The 21,921-nt window shown below is 62.2% G+C and overlaps 1 protein-coding gene across 1 annotated transcript in view; it reads left to right on the top strand.

Annotated features, from left to right (window-relative positions):
* Positions 1-21,697, top strand: part of LOC140400196 (serine/threonine-protein kinase D3-like) — a 108,533-nt gene extending 86,836 nt beyond the window's left edge. The window contains exons 9-13 of the mRNA XM_072489663.1: positions 2,799-2,876; positions 3,659-3,941; positions 4,068-4,096; positions 12,661-12,733; positions 21,537-21,697. Of these exons, the coding sequence (XP_072345764.1) occupies positions 2,799-2,876; positions 3,659-3,941; positions 4,068-4,096; positions 12,661-12,733; positions 21,537-21,697 (624 nt within the window). The remainder of the gene's footprint in view (positions 1-2,798; positions 2,877-3,658; positions 3,942-4,067; positions 4,097-12,660; positions 12,734-21,536) is intronic.
* Positions 21,698-21,921: the final 224 nt, after the last annotated feature.

Raw genomic sequence — 21,921 nt, 5'->3', positions numbered from 1 at the left:
CACTGTGTAACTGTACAGAGTCACTGTTTATTCAGGGTGAGGATCACTCACTGTGTAACTGTACAGAGTCGCTGTTTATTCAGCAGGGTGAGGATCACTCACTGTGTAACTGTACAGAGTCACTGTTTATTCAGCAGGGTGAGGGTCACTCACTGTGTAACTGTACAGAGTCACTGTTTATTCAGGGTGAGGATCACTCACTGTAACTGTACAGAGTCACTGTTTATTCAGGGTGAGGATCACTCACTGTGTAACTGTACAGGGTCCCTGTTTATTCAGCAGGGTGAGGATCACTCACTGTGTAACTGTACAGAGTCACTGTTTAATCAGCAGGGTGAGGGTCACTCACTGTGTAACTGTACAGAGTCACTCTTTATTCAGGGTGAGGATCATTCACTGTGTAACTGTACAGGGTCCATGTTTATTCAGCAGGGTGAGGATCACTCACTGTGTAACTGTACAGAGTCACTGTTTATTCAGCAGGGTGAGGGTCACTCACTGTGTAACTGTACAGGGTCACTGTTTATTCAGCAGGGTGAGGATCACTCACTGTGTAACTGAACAGAGTCACTGTTTATTCAGCAGGGTGAGGGTCACTCACTGTGTAACTGTACAGAGTCACTGTTTATTCAGGGTGAGGATCACTCACTGTGCAACTCTACAGAGTCACTGTTTATTCAGCAGGGTGAGGATCACTCACTGTGTAACTGTACAGGGTTCCTGTTTATTCAGCAGGGTGAGGATCACTCACTGTGTAACTGTACAGAGTCACTGTTTATTCAGCAGGGTGAGGGTCACTCACTGTGTAACTGTACAGAGTCACTGTTTATTCAGCAGGGCGAGGATCACTCACTGTGTAACTGTACAGAGTCACTGTTTATTCAGGGTGAGGACCGCTCACTGTGTAACTGTACAGAGTCACTGTTTATTCAGCAGGGTGAGGATCACTCACTGTGTAACTGTACAGAGTCACTGTTTATTCAGCAGGGTGAGGATCACTCACTGTGTAACTGTACAGAGTCACTGTTTATTCAGCAGGGTGAGGATCACTCACTGTGTTACTGTACAGAGTCACTGTTTATTCAGCAGTGTGAGGATCACTCACTGTGTAACTGTACAGAGTCACTGTTTATTCAGGGTGAGGATCACTCACTGTGTAACTGTACAGAGTCACTGTTTATTCAGCAGGGTGAGGATCACTCACTGTGTAACTGTAGAGAGTCACTGTTTATTCAGCAGGGTGAGGATCACTCACTGTGTAACTATACAGAGTCACTGTTTATTCAGGGTGAGGATCACTCACTGTGTAACTGTACAGAGTCACTGTTTATTCAGCGGGGTGAGGATCACTCACTGTGTAACTGTACAAAGTCATTGTTTATTCAGCAGGGTGAGGATCACTCACTGTGTAACTGTATAGAGTCACTGTTTATTCAGCAGGGTGAGGGTCACTCTCTGTGTAACTGTACAGAGTCACTGTTTATTCAGGGTGAGGATCACTCACTGTGTAACTGTACAGAGTCACTGTTTATTCAGGGTGAGGATCACTCACTGTGTAACTGTACAGAGTCACTGTTTATTCATGGTGAGGATCACTCACTGTGTAACTGGACAGAGTCACTGTTTATTCAGCAGGGTGAGAATCACTCACTGTGTAACTGTACAGAGTCACTGTTTATTCAGCAGGGTGAGGATCACTCACTGTGTAACTGTACAGAGTCACTGTTTATTCAGGATGAGGATCACTCACTGTGTAACTGTACAGAGTCACTGTTTATTCAGGGTGAGGATCACTCACTGTGTAACTGTACAGAGTCACTGTTTATTCAGCAGGGTGAGGATCACTCACTGTGTAACTGTACAGAGTCACTGTTTATTCAGCAGGGTGAGGATCACTCACTGTGTAACTGTACAGAGTCACTGTTTATTCAGCAGGGTGAGGGTCACTCACTGTGTAACTGTACAGAGTCACTGTTTATTCAGCAGGGTGAGGGTCACTCACTGTGTAACTGTACAGAGTCACTGTTTATTCAGGGTGAGGATCACTCACTGTGTAACTGTACAGAGTCACTGTTTATTCAGGGTGAGGATCACTCACTGTGTAACTGTACAGAATCACTGTTTATTCAGGGTGAGGATCACTCACTGTGTAACTGTACAGAGTCACTGTTTATTCAGCAGGGTGAGGGTCACTCACTGTGTAACTGTACAGAGTCACTGTTTATTCAGCAGGGTGAGGATCACTCACTGTGTAACTGTACAGAGTCACTGTTTATTCAGCAGGGTGAGGGTCACTCACTGTGTAACTGTACAGAGTCACTGTTTATTCAGGGTGAGGATCACTCACTGTGTAACTGTACAGAGTCACTGTTTATTCAGCAGGGTGAGGATCACTCACTGTGTAACTGTACAGAGTCACTGTTTATTCAGCAGGGTGAGGGTCACTCACTGTGTAACTGTACAGAGTCACTGTTTATTCAGCAGGGTGAGGGTCACTCACTGTGTAACTGTACAGAGTCACTGTTTATTCAGCAGGGTGAGGATCACTCACTGTGTAACTGTACAGAGTCACTGTTTATTCAGCAGGGTGAGGGTCACTCACTGTGTAACTGTACAGAGTCACTGTTTATTCAGCAGTGTGAGGATCACTCACTGTGTAACTGTACAGAGTCACTGTTTATTCAGGGTGAGGATCACTCACTGTGTAACTGTACAGAGTCACTGTTTATTCAGGGTGAGAATCACTCTCTGTGTAGCTGAGCTCTGCTTATTTATTTCTGATCTTGATTACTTGACAGAGGAAGAGACATTACTGGCGGCTGGACAGCAAGTGCATCACTCTCTATCAGAACGAAACGGGGACCAAGTTCTACAAGGTATTGCAGAATTCCCGCTTGTTGAATGGGAGCCTGAATGTCCCTCGGTGTCCGGCTTCGAGCAGGACGCCTGTCTTCCTTCACCCTCCAGTTCAGGCATTGTCACACCCGGGGGTGCGAGCCGCGGGAGGGTCGCGGAGCTGCCCGTCGCCGCACTCCCGATCTCGTAAATCCGCGCGCGACAGGCACAGGAGCCGGCTTTTAATCACGCCGGCTGCGAGCGGCCTTCAAAATGGCCGGGAACAGATATTAAATATTTGGCCGCACTGCCAGATCATCGTGTCGCAGCTATTTTTTTTTATAAGTTCGGGGGGGGGGGGGGGGGGGGGGGGGGTTTATTCGTTTAATTAATTTTTTTTTTACTAGTTCGGGGGGGGGGGGGTTCTTTGATAAATTTTCCAGGAAAAAAATGCAGAACTTTGGACAGATGGAGCCTCCATACTTTCCCACACCGGAAGGCTTCCCCTTCATCCAACAGGTTCCATTGGAGGAGCGGGTACGAGGGCCAAAGGGACCAAAAACCATTTCCTCCATTTTTGTCAGCAGTGAACAAGGCAATCGAAAATGGTGGGTCGGGCAGGTCGGCAGCGTGGGTCGCGAAGGTCGGCCGGCGTGGGTCGCGCAGGTCGGCCGGCGTGGGTCGCGCAGGTCGGCCGGCGTGGGTGCCGAACGTTGACCGGTTGGTAAAATGGTCCCCGGAAAAAAAAGTTTGAAAAACACTGCTCCAGTTCAGCGTGACACTCTCCTCTCTCTCTCTCTCTCTCTCTCTCTCACACTCGCAGGAGATCCCCCTCTCCCAAATCCTTCTGGTCAAGTCCGCCAAGGAGTTCTGCAGTCTGTCGCCGGGCGCCGCCCCCCACTCTTTCGAGGTGATCACTGACTCGGACACCCTGTACGTGGGGGAGAACCTCCACGTCTCGGCTGAGGCTCTGAGCTCGGGCCTGTCGGGAGGGCTTCGAGGCTCTGGCGTGGCCCAGGCCTGGGAGCAAGCCATCCGGCAGGCCCTGATGCCAGTCGTGCCACAGTCCCCACAGGGCAGCCGGACACGGTCTAGCAGGGATCAGGGTGAGTATCAGGTAGGGAGGGGGGGGGGGAGGGAGGGGTTATTATGGGCCGCGGTGAGGGGGTCACATTATTGAATTACTAACGGTCCCTCTCTCTCTCTCTCTCCCTCTCCCTCCCCCACCTCAGATTCCAGCCACCAGCCGCAGAAAAACACGGTACGCGGGGAGAGCGTCTGAGGCAGCGGGAGGCAGTGTTGGGTTAGTGGCTGGGGGGAAGGTTTGTCCAGCGGGACGGTGGGGTGGGGCTGATGGAGGGGGTGTCGTGGAGAGAGGGTCACGGGGGGGGGGGGTTTGGCGGAGTGAGAGGGGCTGGAGGTGGAGGGGGCATCGAGAGGGGGGCATTGATGGGGAGGGGCAGCGAAGGGGTGGGGACATGAAGAGAGAGGGACATCGAGGGGGAGGAGCATCGAGGGGAGGGGAAATCAAGGGGGAGGAGACACTGAGCGGCAGGGCAATGAGGGGGAGGGGGCATCGAGGAGGAGGGACATCATGAGGGGAGGGGGCATCGAGGGGGAGGGACATCGAGGGGGAGGGGGCATTGAGGGAGTGGGGGCATCGAGGGGAAGGGACATCGAGGGGGAGGGGTCATCGAGGGGGAGGGGTCATCGAGGGGATGGGGCATCGAGGGGGATGGGGCATCGAGGGGGAGGGGGCATCGAGGGGGAGGGGTCATCGAGGTGGATGGGCCATCAAGCGGGTTGGAGTCATCGATGGGAGGAGCATTGAGGGGGGCGGGGCATTGAGGGGGAACGGGCCCTGCCGATCTCCCGGTCTTGGCGATCTCCCGGTCTTGGCGATCTCCCGGCCTTGGCGATCACTCCCAGCCTTGGCGATCACTCCCGGCCTTGGCGATCACTCCCGGCCTTGGCGATCACTCCCAGCCTTGGCGATCACTCCCGTCCTTGGCGATTTCCCAGCCTTGGCGATCACTCCCGGCCTTGGCGATCACTCCCGGCCTTGGCGATCACTCCCAGCCTTGGCGATCTCCCGGTCTTGCCGATCTCCCGGCCTTGGCGATCACTCCCGGCCTTGCCGATCTCCCGGCCTTGGCGATCTCCCAGCCATGGCGATCATTCCCGGCCTTGGCGATCACTCCCGGCCTTGGCGATCACTCCCGGCCTTGCCGATCTCCCGGCCTTGGCGATCACTCCCGGCCTTGGCGATCACTCCCGGCCTTGGCGATCTCCCGGCCTTGGCGATCTCTCCTGGCCTTGGCGATCTCCCGGCCTTGGCGATCTCTCCCGGCCTTGGCGATCACTCCAGCCTTGGCGATCACTCCCGGCCTTGGCGATCTCCCGGCCTTGGCGATCTCCCGGCCTTGGCGATCACTCCCGGCCTTGGCGATCTCTCCCGGCCTTGGCGATCACTCCCGGCCTTGGCGATCTCCCGGCCTTGGCGATCACTCCCGGCCATGGCGGTCACTCCCGGCCTTGGCGATCACTCCCGGCCTTGGCGATCACTCCCGCCTGCGATCACTCCCGGCCTTGGCGATCTCCCGGCCTTGGCGATCACTCCCGGCCTTGGCGATCACTCCCAGCCTTGGCGATCACTCCCGGCCTTGGCGATCACTGCCGGCCTTGGCGATCACTCCCAGCCTTGGCGATCACTCCCGGCCTTGGTGATCACTCCCAGCCTTGGCGATCACTCCCGGCCTTGGCGATCTCCCGGCCTTGGCGATCTCTCCTGGCCTTGGCGATCTCCCGGCCTTGGCGATCTCTCCCGGCCTTGGCGATCACTCCCAGCCTTGGCGATCACTCCCGGCCTTGGCGATCTCCCGGCCTTGGCGATCTCCCGGCCTTGGCGATCACTCCCGGCCTTGGCGATCTCTCCCGGCCTTGGCGATCACTCCCGCCTTGGCGATCTCCCGGCCTTGGCGATCACTCCCGGCCATGGCGATCACTCCCGGCCTTGGCGATCACTCCCGGCCTTGGCGATCACTCCCGGCCTTGGCGATCACTCCCGGCCTTGGCGATCTCCCGGCCTTGGCGATCTCTCCCGGCCTTGGTGATCACTCCCGGCCTTGGCGATCTCGCAGCCTTGGCGATCACTCCCGGCTTGGCGATCACTCCCAGCCTTGGCGATCACTCCCGGCCTTGGCGATCTCGCAGCCTTGGCGATCACTCCCGGCCTTGGCGATCACTCCCGGCCTTGGCGATCACTCCCGGCCTTGGCGATTTCCCAGCCTTGGCGATCACTCCTGCCTTGGCGATCTCCCGGCCTTGGCGATCTCTCCGGCCTTGGCGATCACTCCCGGCCTTGGCGATCACTCCCGGCCTTGGCGATCACTCCCGGCCTTGGCGATCTCCCGGCCTTGGCGATCTCTCCCAGCCTTGGCGATCACTCCCGGCCTTGGCGATCTCTCCCGGCCTTGGCGATCACTCCCGGCCTTGGCGATCACTCCCGGCCTTGGCGATCACTCCCGGCCTTGGCGATCTCGCAGCCTTGGCGATCACTCCCGGCCTTGGCGATCACTCCCGGCCTTGGCGATCACTCCCGGCCTTGGCGATCTCGCAGCCTTGGCGATCACTCCCGGCCTTGGCGATCACTCCCGGCCTTGGCGATCTCGCAGCCTTGGCGATCACTCCCCGGCCTTGGCGATCACTCCCGGCCTTGGCGATCACTCCCGGCCTTGGCGATCACTCCCGGCCTTGGCGATCTCGCAGCCTTGGCGATCACTCCCGGCATTGGCGATCACTCCCGGCCTTGGCGATCTCGCAGCCTTGGCGATCACTCCCGGCCTTGGCGATCACTCCCCGGCCTTGGCGATTTCCCAGCCTTGGCGATCACTCCCGGCCTTGGCGATCACTCCCCGGCCTTGGCGATCACTCCCGGCCTTGGCGATTTCCCAGCCTTGGCGATCACTCCTGCCTTGGCGATCACTCCCGGCCTTGGCGATCTCTCCCGGCCTTGGCGATCACTCCCGGCCTTGGCGATCACTCCCGGCCTTGGCGATCTCCCGGCCTTGGCGATCACTCCCGGCCTTGGCGATCTCCCGGCCTTGGCGATCACTCCCGGCCTTGGCGATCACTCCGGCCTTGGCGATCACTCCCGGCCTTGGCGATCTCTCCCGGCCTTGGCGATCACTCCCGGCCTTGGCGATCTCTCCCGGCCTTGGCGATCACTCCCGGCCTTGGCGATCACTCCCGGCCTTGGCGATCACTCCCGGCCTTGGCGATCACTCCCGGCCTTGGCGATCTCCCGGCCTTGGCGATCGCTCCCGGCCTTGGCGATCACTCCCGGCCTTGGCGATCACTCCCGGCCTTGGCGGTTTCCCGGCCTTGGAGATCACTCCCGGCCTTGGCGATCTCGCCCGGCCTTGGCGATCTCTCCCGGCCTTGGCGATCACTCCCGGCCTTGGCGATCACTCCCGGCCTTGGCGATCACTCCCGGCCTTGGCGATCACTCCCGGCCTTGGCGATCACTCCGGCCTTGGCGATCACTCCCGGCCTTGGCGATCTCCCGGCCTTGGCGATCTCCCGGCCTTGGCGATCTCTCCCGGCCTTGGCGATCACTCCCGTCCTTGGCAATCACTCTCGGCCCTGGCGATCACACCCGGCCTTGGCGATCTCGCCCGGCCTTGGCGATCTCGCCCGGCCTTGGCGATCTCCCGGCCTTGGCGATCGCTCCCGGCCTTGGCGATCACTCCCGGCCTTGGCGATCACTCCCGGCCTTGGCGGTTTCCCGGCCTTGGAGATCACTCCCGGCCTTGGCGATCTCGCCCGGCCTTGGCGATCTCTCCCGGCCTTGCGATCACTCCCGGCCTTGGCGATCACTCCCGGCCTTGGCGATCACTCCCGGCCTTGGCGATCACTCCCGGCCTTGGCGATCACTCCGGCCTTGGCGATCACTCCCGGCCTTGGCGATCTCCCGGCCTTGGCGATCTCCGGCCTTGGCGATCTCTCCCGGCCTTGGCGATCACTCCCGTCCTTGGCAATCACTCTCGGCCCTGGCGATCACACCCGGCCTTGGCGATCTCGCCCGGCCTTGGCGATCTCGCCCGGCCTTGGCGATCTCCCCGGCCTCGGCGATCACTCCCGTCCTTGGCAATCACTCCCGTCCTGTTGGCGATCACTCCCGGCCTTGGCGATCTCCCGGCCTTGGCGATCACTCTCGGCCCTGGCGATCACACCCGCCTTGGCGATCACTCCCGGCCTTGGCGATCACTCCCGGCCTTGGCGATCACTCCCGGCCTTGGCGATCTCCTGGCCTTGGCGATCACTCCGGCCTTGGCAATCTCCCGGCCTTGGCGATCACTCCCGGCCTTGGCGATCACTCCCGGCCTTGGCGATCTCCCGGCCTTGGCGATCTCTCCCGGCCTTGGCGATCACTCCCGGCCTTGGCGATCACTCCCGGCCTTGGCGATCACTCCGGCCTTGGCGATCTCCCGGCCTTGGCGATCACTCCCGGCCTGGCGATCACTCCCGGCCTTGGCGATCACTCCCGGCCTTGGCGATCACTCCCGGCCTTGGCGATCACTCCCGGCCTTGGCGATCACTCCCGGCCTTGGCGATCACACCCGGCCTTGGCGATCACTCCCGGCCTTGGCGATCTCCCGGCCTTGGCGATTTCCCGGCCTTGGCGATCACTCCCGGCCTTGGCGATCACTCCGGCCTTGGCGATCACTCCCGGCCTTGGCGATCTCCCGGCCTTGGCGATCGCTCCCGGCCTTGGCGATCACTCCCGGCCTTGGCGATCACTCCCGGCCTTGGCGGTTTCCCGGCCTTGGAGATCACTCCCGCACTCCCGGCCTTGGCGATCTCGCCCGGCCTTGGCGATCTCTCCCGGCCTTGGCGATCACTCCCGGCCTTGGCGATCACTCCCGGCCTTGGCGATCACTCCCGGCCTTGGCGATCACTCCCGGCCTTGGCGATCACTCCGGCCTTGGCGATCACTCCCGGCCTTGGCGATCTCCCGGCCTTGGCGATCTCCCGGCCTTGGCGATCTCTCCCGGCCTTGGCGATCACTCCCGTCCTTGGCAATCACTCTCGGCCCTGGCGATCACACCCGGCCTTGGCGATCTCGCCCGGCCTTGGCGATCTCGCCCGGCCTTGGCGATCTCCCGGCCTCGGCGATCACTCCCGTCCTTGGCAATCACTCCCGTCCTTGGCGATCACTCCCGGCCTTGGCGATCTCCCGGCCTTGGCGATCACTCTCGGCCCTGGCGATCACACCCGGCCTTGGCGATCACTCCCGGCCTTGGCGATCACTCCCGGCCTTGGCGATCACTCCCGGCCTTGGCGATCACTCCCGGCCTTGGCGATCACTCCCGGCCTTGGCGATCACTCCCGGCCTTGGCGATCACTCCCGGCCTTGGCGATCACTCCCGGCCTTGGCGATCACACCCGGCCTTGGCGATCACTCCCGGCCTTGGCGATCTCCCGGCCTTGGCGATTTCCCGGCCTTGGCGATCACTCCCCGGCCTTGGCGATCACTCCGGCCTTGGCGATCACTCCCGGCCTTGGCGATCTCCCGGCCTTGGCGATCGCTCCCGGCCTTGGCGATCACTCCCGGCCTTGGCGATCACTCCCGGCCTTGGCGGTTTCCCGGCCTTGGAGATCACTCCCGGCCTTGGCGATCTCGCCCGGCCTTGGCGATCTCTCCCGGCCTTGGCGATCACTCCCGGCCTTGGCGATCACTCCCGGCCTTGGCGATCACTCCCGGCCTTGGCGATCACTCCCGGCCTTGGCGATCACTCCGGCCTTGGCGATCACTCCCGGCCTTGGCGATCTCCCGGCCTTGGCGATCTCCCGGCCTTGGCGATCTCTCCCGGCCTTGGCGATCACTCCCGTCCTTGGCAATCACTCTCGGCCCTGGCGATCACACCCGGCTTGGCGATCTCGCCCGGCCTTGGCGATCTCGCCCGGCCTTGGCGATCTCCCGGCCTCGGCGATCACTCCCGTCCTTGGCAATCACTCCCGTCCTTGGCGATCACTCCCGGCCTTGGCGATCTCCCGGCCTTGGCGATCACTCTCGGCCCTGGCGATCACACCCGGCCTTGGCGATCACTCCCGGCCTTGGCGATCACTCCCGGCCTTGGCGATCACTCCCGGCCTTGGCGATCTCCTGGCCTTGGCGATCACTCCGGCCTTGGCAATCTCCCGGCCTTGGCGATCACTCCCGGCCTTGGCGATCACTCCCGGCCTTGGCGATCTCCCGGCCTTGGCGATCTCTCCCGGCCTTGGCGATCACTCCCGGCCTTGGCGATCACTCCCGGCCTTGGCGATCACTCCCGGCCTTGGCGATCTCCCGGCCTTGGCGATCACTCCCGGCCTTGGCGATCACTCCCGGCCTTGGCGATCACTCCCGGCCTTGGCGATCACTCCCGGCCTTGGCGATCACTCCCGGCCTTGGCGATCACTCCCGGCCTTGGCGATCACACCCGGCCTTGGCGATCACTCCCGGCCTTGGCGATCTCCCGGCCTTGGCGATTTCCCGGCCTTGGCGATCACTCCCGGCCTTGGCGATCACTCCGGCCTTGGCGATCACTCCCGGCCTTGGCGATCTCCCGGCCTTGGCGATTTCCCGGCCTTGGCGATCACTCCGGCCTTGGCGATCTCCCGGCCTTGGCAATCTCCCGGCCCTGGCGATCTCTCCCGGCCTTGGCGATCACTCCGGCCCTTGGCGATCACTCCGGCCTTGGCGATCACTCCGGCCTTGGCGATCACTCCCGGCCTTGGCGATCACTCCGGCCTTGGCGATCTCCCGGCCTTGGCGATCTCCCGGCCTTGGCGATCACTCCGGCCCTTGGCGATCACTCCGGCCCTTGGCGATCACTCCCGTCCTTGGCGATCACTCCCGTCCTTGGCGATCTCCCGGCCTTGGCGATCACTCCGGCCTTGGCGATCACTCCCGGCCTTGGCGATCACTCCCGGCCTTGGCGATCACTCCGGCCTTGGCGATCACTCCGGCCTTGGCGATCACTCCCGGCCTTGGCGATCACTCCCGGCCTTGGCGATCACTCTCGGCCTCGGCGATCACTCCCGGCCTCGGCGATCACACCCGGCCTCGGCGATCACTCCCGGCCTCGGCGATCACTCCCGGCCTCGGCGATCACTCCCGGCCTCGGCGATCACTCTCGGCCCTGGCGATCACACCCGGCCTTGGCGATCACTCCGGCCTTGGCGATCACTCCCGGCCTTGGCGATCACTCCCGGCCTTGGCGATCACTCCCGGCCTTGGCGATCACTCCGGCCTTGGCGATCACTCCGGCCTTGGCGATCACTCCCGGCCTTGGCGATTTCCCGGCCTTGGCGATCACTCCCGGCCTTGGCGATCACTCCCGGCCTTGGCGATTTCCCGGCCTTGGCGATCACTCCCGGCCTTGGCAATCACTCCCGGCCTTGGCGATCCCTCCCGGCCTTGGCGATTTCCCGGCCTTGGCGATCACTCCCGGCCTTGGCGATCACTCCCGGCCTTGGCGATCACTCCCGGCCTTGGCGATCACTCCCGGCCTTGGCGATCACTCCCGGCCTTGGCGATCACTCCCGGCCTTGGCGATCACTCCCGGCCTTGGCGATCACTCCCGGCCATGGCGATCACTCCCGGCCTTGGCGATCACTCCCGGCCTTGGCGATCACTCCCGGCCTTGGCGATCACTCCGGCCTTGGCGATTTCCCAGCCTTGGCGATCACTCCCGGCCTTGGCGATCACTCCCGGCCTTGGCGATCACTCTCGGCCCTGGCGATCACACCCGGCCTTGGCGATCACTCCCGGCCTTGGCGATCACTCCCGGCCTTGGCGATCACTCCCGGCCTTGGCGATCACTCTCGGCCTCGGCGATCACTCCCGGCCTCGGCGATCACACCCGGCCTCGGCGATCACTCCCGGCCTCGGCGATCACTCCCGGCCTCGGCGATCACTCCCGGCCTTGGCGATCACTCCCGGCCTTGGCGATCACTCCCGGCCTTGGCGATCACTCCCGGCCTTGGCGATCACTCCCGGCCTTGGCGATCACTCCCGGCCTTGGCGATCACTCCCGGCCTTGGCGATCACTCCGGCCTTGGCGATCACTCCGGCCTTGGCGATCACTCCCGGCCTTGGCGATCACTCCCGGCCTTGGCGATCACTCCCGGCCTTGGCGATCACTCCCGGCCTTGCGATTTCCCGGCCTTGGCGATCACTCTCGGCCCTGGCGATCACACCCGGCCTTGGCGATCACTCCCGGCCTTGGCGATCACTCCCGGCCTTGGCGATCACTCCCGGCCTTGGCGATCACTCCCGGCCTTGGCGATCACTCCCGGCCTTGGCGATCCCTCCCGGCCTTGGCGATCACTCCCGGCCTTGGCGATCACTCCCGGCCTTGGCGATCCCTCCCGGCCTTGGCGATCACTCCCGGCCTTGGCGATCACTCCGGCCTTGGCGATCACTCCCGGCCTTGGCGATCACTCCCGGCCTTGGCAATCACTCCCGGCCTTGGCGATCCCTCCCGGCCTTGGCGATCACTCCGGCCCTAACAATCTCGCCACCACAATTCCTGTTTCACATCTTCGCGCCCTTCCTCACTCATTCTCTCTCTCTCCCTCCCTCCCTCACTCTCCCTCCCTCACTCTCCCTCCCTCCCTCCCTCCCTCCCTCACTCTCTCTCTCTCTCTCTCTCTCCCTCCCTCCCTCACTCTCCCTCCCTCCCCCACTCACTCACTCACTCAGTCTCTCTCTCTCCCTCCCTCCCTCACTCCCTCTCTCACTCTCCCTCACTCTCTCTCTCTCTCTCTCCCTGGTAGGATATCAGCGTGGTCTATCAGATATTCCCTGACGATGTTCTAGGATCGGGTCAGTTTGGTGTTGTTTATGGAGGTAAGGATGTGGAAATTGACGTGAATGAGGCACCCTGGGGGACTGGTGAAGCGATGGCCCGAATAGTGCGTGCTGCCACGCAGTTTGACTGTGGGTGGCATCACAACAGCTATGGGGTCCAATTTCCAGTCACAGACAGACCCCTTATTCCAAAAGGTATGGGACTCAGTGACAGCAGGACAATAGATTCTTCTTCATACTGCTCACCGCCCCCCCCAACCCCACACCCCATCCCACCCCCCGGAGGAGCCGGAGAGATGGGGGGAGAGATGGGGGGAGAGGAGCCGGAGAGATGGGGGGAGAGGAGCCGGAGAGATGGGGGGAGAGGAGCCAGAGAGATGGGGGGAGAGGAGCTGGAGAGATGGGGGGAGAGGAGGGGGAGAGATGGGGGGAGAGGAGCCGGAGAGATGGGGGGAGAGGAGCCGGAGAGATGGGGGGAGAGGAGCCGGAGAGATGGGGGGAGAGGAGCCGGAGAGATGGGGGAGAGGAGCCGGAGAGATGGGGGGAGAGGAGCCGGAGAGATGGGGGGAGAGGAGCCAGAGAGATGGGGGGAGAGGAGCTGGAGAGATGGGGGGAGAGGAGGGGGAGAGATGGGGGGAGAGGAGCCGGAGAGATGGGGGGAGAGGAGCCGGAGAGATGGGGGGAGAGGAGCCGGAGAGATGGGGGGAGAGGAGCCGGAGAGATGGGGGAGAGGAGCCGGAGAGATGGGGGGGGAGGAGCCGGAGAGATGGGGGGAGAGGAGCCGGAGAGATGGGGGAGAGAGGAGCCGGAGAGATGGGGGGAGAGGAGCTGGAGAGATGGGGGGAGAGGAGCCGGAGAGATGGGGGAGAGGAGCCGGAGAGATGGGGGGAGAGGAGCCGGAGAGATGGGGGAGAGGAGCCGGAGAGATGGGGGGGAGGAGCCGGAGAAATGGGGGGAGGAGCCGGAGAAATGGGGGGAGAGGAGCCGGAGAGATGGGGGGAGAGGAACCGGAGAACAAAGAACAAAGAACAAAGAAATGTACAGCACAGGAACAGGCCGTTCGGCCCTCCAAGCCCGTGCCGACCATGCTGCCCGACCAAACTACAATCTTCTACACTTCCTGGGTCCCTATCCCTCTATTCCCATCCTATTCATATATTTGTCAAGATGCCCCTTAAACGTCACTATCGTCCCTGCTTCCACCACCTCCTCCGGTCACGAGTTCCAGGCACCCACTGCCCTCTGCGTAAAAAACTTGCCTCGTACATCCCCTCTGAACCTTGCCCCTCTCACCTTAAACCTATGCCCCCTAGTAATTGACCCCTCTACCCTGGGGAAAAGCCTCTGACTATCCACTCTGTCTATGCCCCTCATAATTTTGTAGACCTCTATCAGGTCTCCCCTCAACCTCCGTCCTTCCAGTGAGGACAAACCGAGTTTATTCAACCGCTCCTCATAGCTAATGCCCTCCATACAAGGCAACATTCTGGTAAATCTCTTCTGCACCCTCTCTAAAGCCTCCACATCCTTCTGGTAGTGTGGCGACCAGAATTGAACACTATACTCCAAGAGTGGCCTAACTAAGGTTCTATACAGCTGCAACATGACTTGCCAATTCTTATACTCAATGCCCCGGCCAATGAAGGCAAGCATGCCGTATGCCTTCTTGACTACCTTCTCCACCTGTGTTGCCCCTTTCAAAGACCTGTGGACCTGTACTCCTAGATCTCTTTGACTTTCAATACTCTTGAGGGTTCTACCATTCACTGTATATTCCCTACCTGCATTAGACCTTCCAAAATGCATTACCTCACATTTGTCCGGATTAAACTCCATCTGCCATCTCTCCGCCCAAGTCTCCAGACAATCTAAATCCTGCTGTATCCTCTGACAGTCCTCATCGCTATCCGCAATTCCACCAACCTTTGTGTCGTCTGCAAACTTACTAATCAGACCAGTTACATTTTCCTCCAAATCATTTATATATACTACAAACAGCAAAGGTCCCAGCACTGATCCCTGTGGAACACCACTGGTCACAGCCCTCCAATTAGAAAAGCATCCCTCCATTGCTACTCTCTGCCTTCTATGGCCTAGCCAGTTCTGTATCCACCTTGCCAGCTCAAGATGGGGGAGAGATGGGGGGGTGGAGGAGCCGGAGAGATGGGGGGGAGAGGAGCCGGAGAGATGGGGGGGAGGAGCCGGAGAGATGGGGGAGAGGAACCGGAGAGATGGGGGGGAGGAGCCGGGGAGATGGGGGGAGATGAGCCGGAGAGATGGGGGAGAGGAGCCGGAGAATTGGGGGGGAGAGGAGCCGGAGAGATGGGGGGAGAGGAGCCGGAGAGATGGGGGGAGAGGAGCCGGAGAGATGGGGGAGAGGAGCCGGAGAGATGGGGGGAGGAGCCGGAGAGATGGGGGGCGGGGAGGGGGAGAGATGGGGGGAGAGGAGCCGGAGAGATGGGGGAGAGGAGCCGGAGAGATGGGGGAGAGGAGCCGGAGAGATGGGGGGAGGAGCCGGAGAGATGGGGGAGGAGCCGGGGAGATGGGGGGAGATGAGCCGGAGAGATGGGGGGAGAGGAGCCGGAGAATTGGGGGGAGAGGAGCCGGAGAGATGGGGGGAGAGGAGCCGGAGAGATGGGGGGAGAGGAGCTGGAGAGATGGGGGGAGAGGAGCCGGAGAGATGGGGGGAGAGGAGCCGGAGAGATGGGGGGAGAGGAGCCGGAGAGATGGGGGGAGAGGAGATGGGGGGAGAGGAGCCGGAGAGATGGGGGAGTGGCCGGAGAGATGGGGGGAGAGGAGCCGGAGAGATGGGGGAGAGGAGCCGGAGAGATGGGGGGAGAGGAGCCGGAGAGATGGGGGGAGAGGAGCCGGAGAGATGGGGGGAGAGGAGCCGGAGAGATGGGGGGAGAGGAGCCGGAGAAATGGGGGGAGAGGAGCCGGAGAGATGGGGGGAGAGGAGCTGGAGAGATGGGGGGAGGAGCCGGAGAGATGGGGGGAGAGGAGCCGGATAGATAGGGGAGAGGAGCCGGAGAGATGGGGGAGAGGAGCCGGAGAGATGGGGGAGAGGAGCCGGAGAGATGGGGGGAGGGGCCGGAGAGATGGGGGGAGGGGAGGGGGAGAGATGGGGGGAGAGGAGCCGGAGAGATGGGGGAGAGGAGCCGGAGAGATGGGGGGAGGAGCCGGAGAGATGGGGGAGGAGCCGGAGAGATGGGGGGAGAGGAGCCGGAGAGATGGGGGGGGGAGCCGGAGAGATGGGGGAGGAGCCGGAGAGATGGGGGAGAGGAGCCGGAGAGATGGGGGGGGGGGAGGAGCCGGAGAGATGGGGGAGGGGAGGGGGAGAGATGGGGGAGAGGAGCTGGAGAGATGGGGGAGAGGAGCCGGAGAGATGGGGGGAGAGGAGCCGGAGAGATGAGGGGAGAGGAGCCGGAGAGATGGGGGGGAGGAGCCGGAGAGATGGGGGGGAGGAGCCGGAGAGATGGGGGGAGGGGAGGGGGAGAGATGGGGGGGAGGAGCCGGACTGATGGGGGGGGGTGGAGGGGGAGAGATGGGGGAGAGGAGCCGGAGAGATGGGGGGGGTGAGGAGCCGGAGAGATGGGGGGAGAGGAGGGGGAGAGATGGGGGGAGAGGAGCTGGAGAGATGGGGGGAGAGGAGCCGGAGAGTTGGGGGGAGAGGAGGGGGAGAGATGGGGGGAGAGGAGCCGGAGAGATGGGGGGGAGGAGGGGGAGAGATGGGGGGAGAGGGAGCCAGAGAGATGGGGGGACAGGAGCCGGAGAGATGGGGGGGAGAGGAGCCGGAGAGATGGGGGGGGTGAGGAGCCGGAGAGATGGGGGGAGAGGAGCCGGAGAGATGGGGGAGAGGAGCCGGAGAGATGGGGGGAGAGGAGCCGGAGAGATGGGGGAGAGGAGCCGGAGAGATGGGGGGAGAGGAGCCGGAGAGATGGGGGGAGAGGAGCCGGAGAATTGGGGGGGAGGAGCCGGAGAAATGGGGGGAGGAGCCGGAGAAATGGGGGGAGAGGAGCCGGAGAGATGGGGGGAGGAGCTGGAGAGATGGGGGGGAGGAGGAGCCGGAGAGATGGGGGGAGAGGAACCGGAGAACAAAGAACAAAGAACAAAGAAATGTACAGCACAGGAACGGGCCCTTCGGCCCTCCAAGCCCGTGCCGACCATGCTGCCCGACCAAACTACAATCTTCTACACTTCCTGGGTCCCTATCCCTCTATTCCCATCCTATTCATATATTTGTCAAGATGCCCCTTAAACGTCACTATCGTCCCTGCTTCCACCACCTCCTCCGGTAACGAGTTCCAGGCACCCACTGCCCTCTGCGTAAAAAACTTGCCTCGTACATCCCCTCTGAACCTTGCCCCTCTCACCTTAAACCTATGCCCCCTAGTAATTGACCCCTCTACCCTGGGGAACAGCCTCTGACTATCCACTCTGTCTATGCCCCTCATAATTTTGTAGACCTCTATCAGGTCTCCCCTCAACCTCCGTCCTTCCAGTGAGGACAAACCGAGTTTATTCAACCGCTCCTCATAGCTAATGCCCTCCATACCAGGCAACATTCTGGTAAATCTCTTCTGCACCCTCTCTAAAGCCTCCACATCCTTCTGGTAGTGTGGCGACCAGAATTGAACACTATACTCCAAGAGTGGCCTAACTAAGGTTCTATACAGCTGCAACATGACTTGCCAATTCTTATACTCAATGCCCCGGCCAATGAAGGCAAGCATGCCGTATGCCTTCTTGACTACCTTCTCCACCTGTGTTGCCCCTTTCAATGACCTGTGGACCTGTACTCCTAGATCTCTTTGACTTTCAATACTCTTGAGGGTTCTACCATTCACTGTATATTCCCTACCTGCATTAGACCTTCCAAAATGCATTACCTCACATTTGTCCGGATTAAACTCCATCTGCCATCTCTCCGCCCAAGTCTCCAAACAATCTAAATCCTGCTGTATCCTCTGACAGTCCCCATCGCTATCCGCAATTCCACCAACCTTTGTGTCGTCTGCAAACTTACTAATCAGACCAGTTACATTTTCCTCCAAATCATTTATATATACTACAAACAGCAAAGGTCCCAGCACTGATCCCTGTGGAACACCACTGGTCACAGCCCTCCAATTAGAAAAGCATCCCTCCATTGCTACCCTCTGCCTTCTATGGCCTAGCCAGTTCTGTATCCACCTTGCCAGCTCAAGATGGGGGAGAGATGGGGGACGGAGGAGCCGGAGAGATGGGGGGGGAGAGGAGCCGGAGAGATGGGGGGAGAGGAGCCGGAGAGATGGGGGGAGGAGCCGGAGGGATGGGGGCGGGGAGGGGGAGAGATGGGGGGAGAGGAGCCGGAGAGATGGGGGAGAGGAGCCGGAGAGATGGGGGAGAGGAGCCGGAGAGATGGGGGGAGGAGCCGGAGAGATGGGGGGAGGAGCCGGGGAGATGGGGAGATGAGCCGGAGAGATGGGGGGAGAGGAGCCGGAGAATTGGGGGGAGAGGAGCCGGAGAGATGGGGGAGAGGAGCCGGAGAGATGGGGGGAGAGGAGCTGGAGAGATGGGGGGAGAGGAGCTGGGGAGATGGGGGGAGAGGAGCCGGAGAGATGGGGGAGGAGCCGGAGAGATGGGGGAGGAGCCGGGGAGATGGGGGGAGAGGAGCCGGAGAGATGGGGGGAGAGGAGCCGGAGAGATGGGGGGAGAGGAGCCGGAGAGATGGGGGGAGAGGAGCCGGAGAAATGGGGGGAGAGGAGCCGGAGAGATGGGGGGAGAGGAGCTGGAGAGATGGGGGGAGGAGCCGGAGAGATGGGGGGAGAGGAGCCGGATAGATGGGGGAGAGGAGCCGGAGAGATGGGGGGAGAGGAGCCGGAGAGATGGGGGAGAGGAGCCGGAGAGATGGGGGGAGGAGGGGGAGAGATGGGGGGAGAGGAGCCGGAGAGATGGGGGAGAGGAGCCGGAGAGATGGGGGAGAGGAGCCGGAGAGATGGGGGGAGGAGCCGGAGAGATGGGGGGGAAGGAGCCGGAGAGATGGGGGGAGAGGAGCCGGAGAGATGGGGGGGAGGAGCCGGAGAGATGGGGGGAGGGGAGGGGTAGAGATGGGGGGGGAGGAGCCTGAGAGATGGGGGGGGGAGGAGGGGGAGAGATGGGGGGAGAGGAGCCGGAGAGATGGGGGGGGTGAGGAGCCGGAGAGATGAGGGGGGAGAGGAGCTGGAGAGATGGGGGGAGAGGAGCCGGAGAGATGGGGGGAGGAGCCGGAGAGATGGGGGGAGAGGAGCTGGAGAGTTGGGGGGAGAGGAGGGGGAGAGATGGGGGAGAGGAGCCGGAGAGATGGGGGGGGAGGAGGGGGAGAGATGGGGGGAGGAGCCGGAGTGATGGGGAGAGCGGAGCCGGAGAGATGGGGGGAGAGGAGCCGGAGAGATGGGGGGAGAGGAGCCGGAGAGATGGGGGGAGAGGAGCCGGAGAGATGGGGGGGAGAGGAGCCGGAGAGATGGGGGGAGAGGAGCCGGAGAGATGGGGGGAGAGGAGCCGGAGAGATGGGGGGAGAGGAGCCGGAGAGATGGGAGAGAGGAGCCGGAGAGATGGGGGGAGAGGAGCCGGAGAGATGGGGGGAGAGGAGCCGGAGAGATGGGGGGAGAGGAGCCGGAGAGATGGGGGGAGAGGTGCCGGAGAGATGGGGGGGAGAGGAGCCGGAGAGATGGGGGAGAGGAGCCGGAGAGATGGGGGAGAGGTGCCGGAGAGATGGGGGGAGAGGAGCCGGAGAGATGGGGGAGAGGAGCCGGAGAGATGGGGGGGAGAGGAGCCGGAGAGATGGGGGAGAGGAGCCGGAGAGATGGGGGGGAGAGGAGCCGGAGAGATGGGGGGAGAGGAGCCGGAGAGATGGGGGGGAGAGGAGCCGGAGAGATGGGGGGAGAGGAGCCGGAGAGATGGGGGGAGAGGAGCCGGAGAGATGGGGGGAGAGGAGCCGGAGAGATGGGGGGAGAGGAGCCGGAGAGATGGGGGGAGAGGAGCCGGAGAGATGGGGGGAGAGGAGCCGGAGAGATGGGGGGTGGAGGAGGGGGAGAGATGGGGGGAGAGGAGCCGGAGAGATGGGGGGAGAGGAGCCGGAGAGATGGGGGGAGAGGAGCCGGAGTGATGGGGGGAGAGGAGCCGGAGAGATGGGGGGAGAGGAGCCGGAGAGATGGGGGGAGAGGAGCCGGAGAGATGGGGGAGAGGAGCCGGAGAGATGGGGGGGAGAGGAGCCGGAGAGATGGGGGGGGAGGAGCCGGAGAGATGGGGGGAGAGGAGCCGGAGAGATGGGGGGGAGAGGAGCCGGAGAGATGGGGGGGAGGAGCCGGAGAGATGGGGGGAGAGGAGCCGGAGAGATGGGGGGAGAGGAGCCGGAGAGATGGGGGAGAGGAGCCGGAGAGATGGAGGGAGAGGAGCCGGAGAGATGGAGGGAGAGGAGCCGGAGAGATGGGGGGAGAGGAGCCGGAGAGATGGGGGGGAGAGGAGCCGGAGAGATGGGGGGAGAGGTGCCGGAGAGATGGGGGGGAGAGGAGCCGGAGAGATGGGGGAGAGGAGCCGGAGAGATGGGGGAGAGGTGCCGGAGAGATGGGGGGAGAGGAGCCGGAGAGATGGGGGAGAGGAGCCGGAGAGATGGGGGGGAGAGGAGCCGGAGAGATGGGGGAGAGGAGCCGGAGAGATGGGGGGGAGAGGAGCCGGAGAGATGGGGGGAGAGGAGCCGGAGAGATGGGGGGGAGAGGAGCCGGAGAGATGGGGGGAGAGGAGCCGGAGAGATGGGGGGAGAGGAGCCGGAGAGATGGGGGGAGAGGAGCCGGAGAGATGGGGGGAGAGGAGCCGGAGAGATGGGGGGAGAGGAGCCGGAGAGATGGGGGGAGAGGAGCCGGAGAGATGGGGGGTGGAGGAGGGGGAGAGATGGGGGGAGAGGAGCCGGAGAGATGGGGGGAGAGGAGCCGGAGAGATGGGGGGAGAGGAGCCGGAGTGATGGGGGGAGAGGAGCCGGAGAGATGGGGGGAGAGGAGCCGGAGAGATGGGGGGAGAGGAGCCGGAGAGATGGGGGAGAGGAGCCGGAGAGATGGGGGGAGAGGAGCCGGAGAGATGGGGGGGGAGGAGCCGGAGAGATGGGGGGAGAGGAGCCGGAGAGATGGGGGGGAGAGGAGCCGGAGAGATGGGGGGGAGGAGCCGGAGAGATGGGGGGAGAGGAGCCGGAGAGATGGGGGGAGAGGAGCCGGAGAGATGGGGGAGAGGAGCCGGAGAGATGGAGGGAGAGGAGCCGGAGAGATGGAGGGAGAGGAGCCGGAGAGATGGGGGGAGAGGAGCCGGAGAGATGGGGGGTGAGGAGCCGGAGAGATGGGGGAGAGGAGCCGGAGAGATGGAGGGAGAGGAGCCGGAGAGATGGAGGGAGAGGAGCCGGAGAGATGGGGGGAGAGGCGCCGAAGAGATGGGGGGAGAGGAGCCGGAGAGATGGGGGGAGAGGAGCCGGAGAGATGGAGGGAGAGGAGCCGGAGAGATGGGGGGAGAGGAGCCGGAGAGATGGGGGGAGAGGAGCCGGAGAGATGGGGGAGAGGAGCCGGAGAGATGGGGGGAGAGGAGTCGGAGAGATGGGGGGAGAGGAGCCGGAGAGATGGGGGGAGAGGAGCCGGAGAGATGGGGGGGGAGGAGCCGGAGAGATGGGGGAGAGGAGCCGGAGAGATGGGGGGAGAGGAGCCGGAGAGATGGGGGGAGAGGAGCCGGAGAGATGGGGGGGGAGGAGCCGGAGAGATGGGGGTTGTAATTTCGGAGAGGGTCTCCAGCCGGAAACGATCCATTTTGGGGATATTAACGGATTCTCCTGCTCTCTGTCAACAAGGAAAACACAGGAAAACCGGCCGGGATGTCGCAATCAAGGTTATCGACAAATTGCGCTTCGAAAGCAAACAAGAAAGTCAGCTCCGCAATGAAGTGTCGATCTTACAGGTGAGTCCGGAGCAGAACACAACTGCAGACCGACCATCTCTGTGTCCGGATTGAGTGAGCCATTCCATTTATTGTCATGTGTACCGAAGTACAGTGAAAAGTATTTCTCTGCGGCCGAGGGAACGTACACAGTACGTACATAGTAGACAAAAAGAATAATCGACAGAGAACATTGACAAATGTCACATCGACAAACAGTGATTGGTTACAGTGCGGAACAAGGGGCCAAACAAAGCAAATACATGAGCAAGAGCAGCATAGGGCGTGGTGAATAGTGC

The sequence above is a fragment of the Scyliorhinus torazame genome, chromosome 24 (assembly GCF_047496885.1).
Source record: "Scyliorhinus torazame isolate Kashiwa2021f chromosome 24, sScyTor2.1, whole genome shotgun sequence".
NCBI classification, from domain to species: Eukaryota; Metazoa; Chordata; class Chondrichthyes; order Carcharhiniformes; family Scyliorhinidae; genus Scyliorhinus; species Scyliorhinus torazame.
The sequence above is the reverse complement of the archived record's forward strand: the minus strand, read 5'-3'. Positions and strand labels throughout refer to the sequence as shown.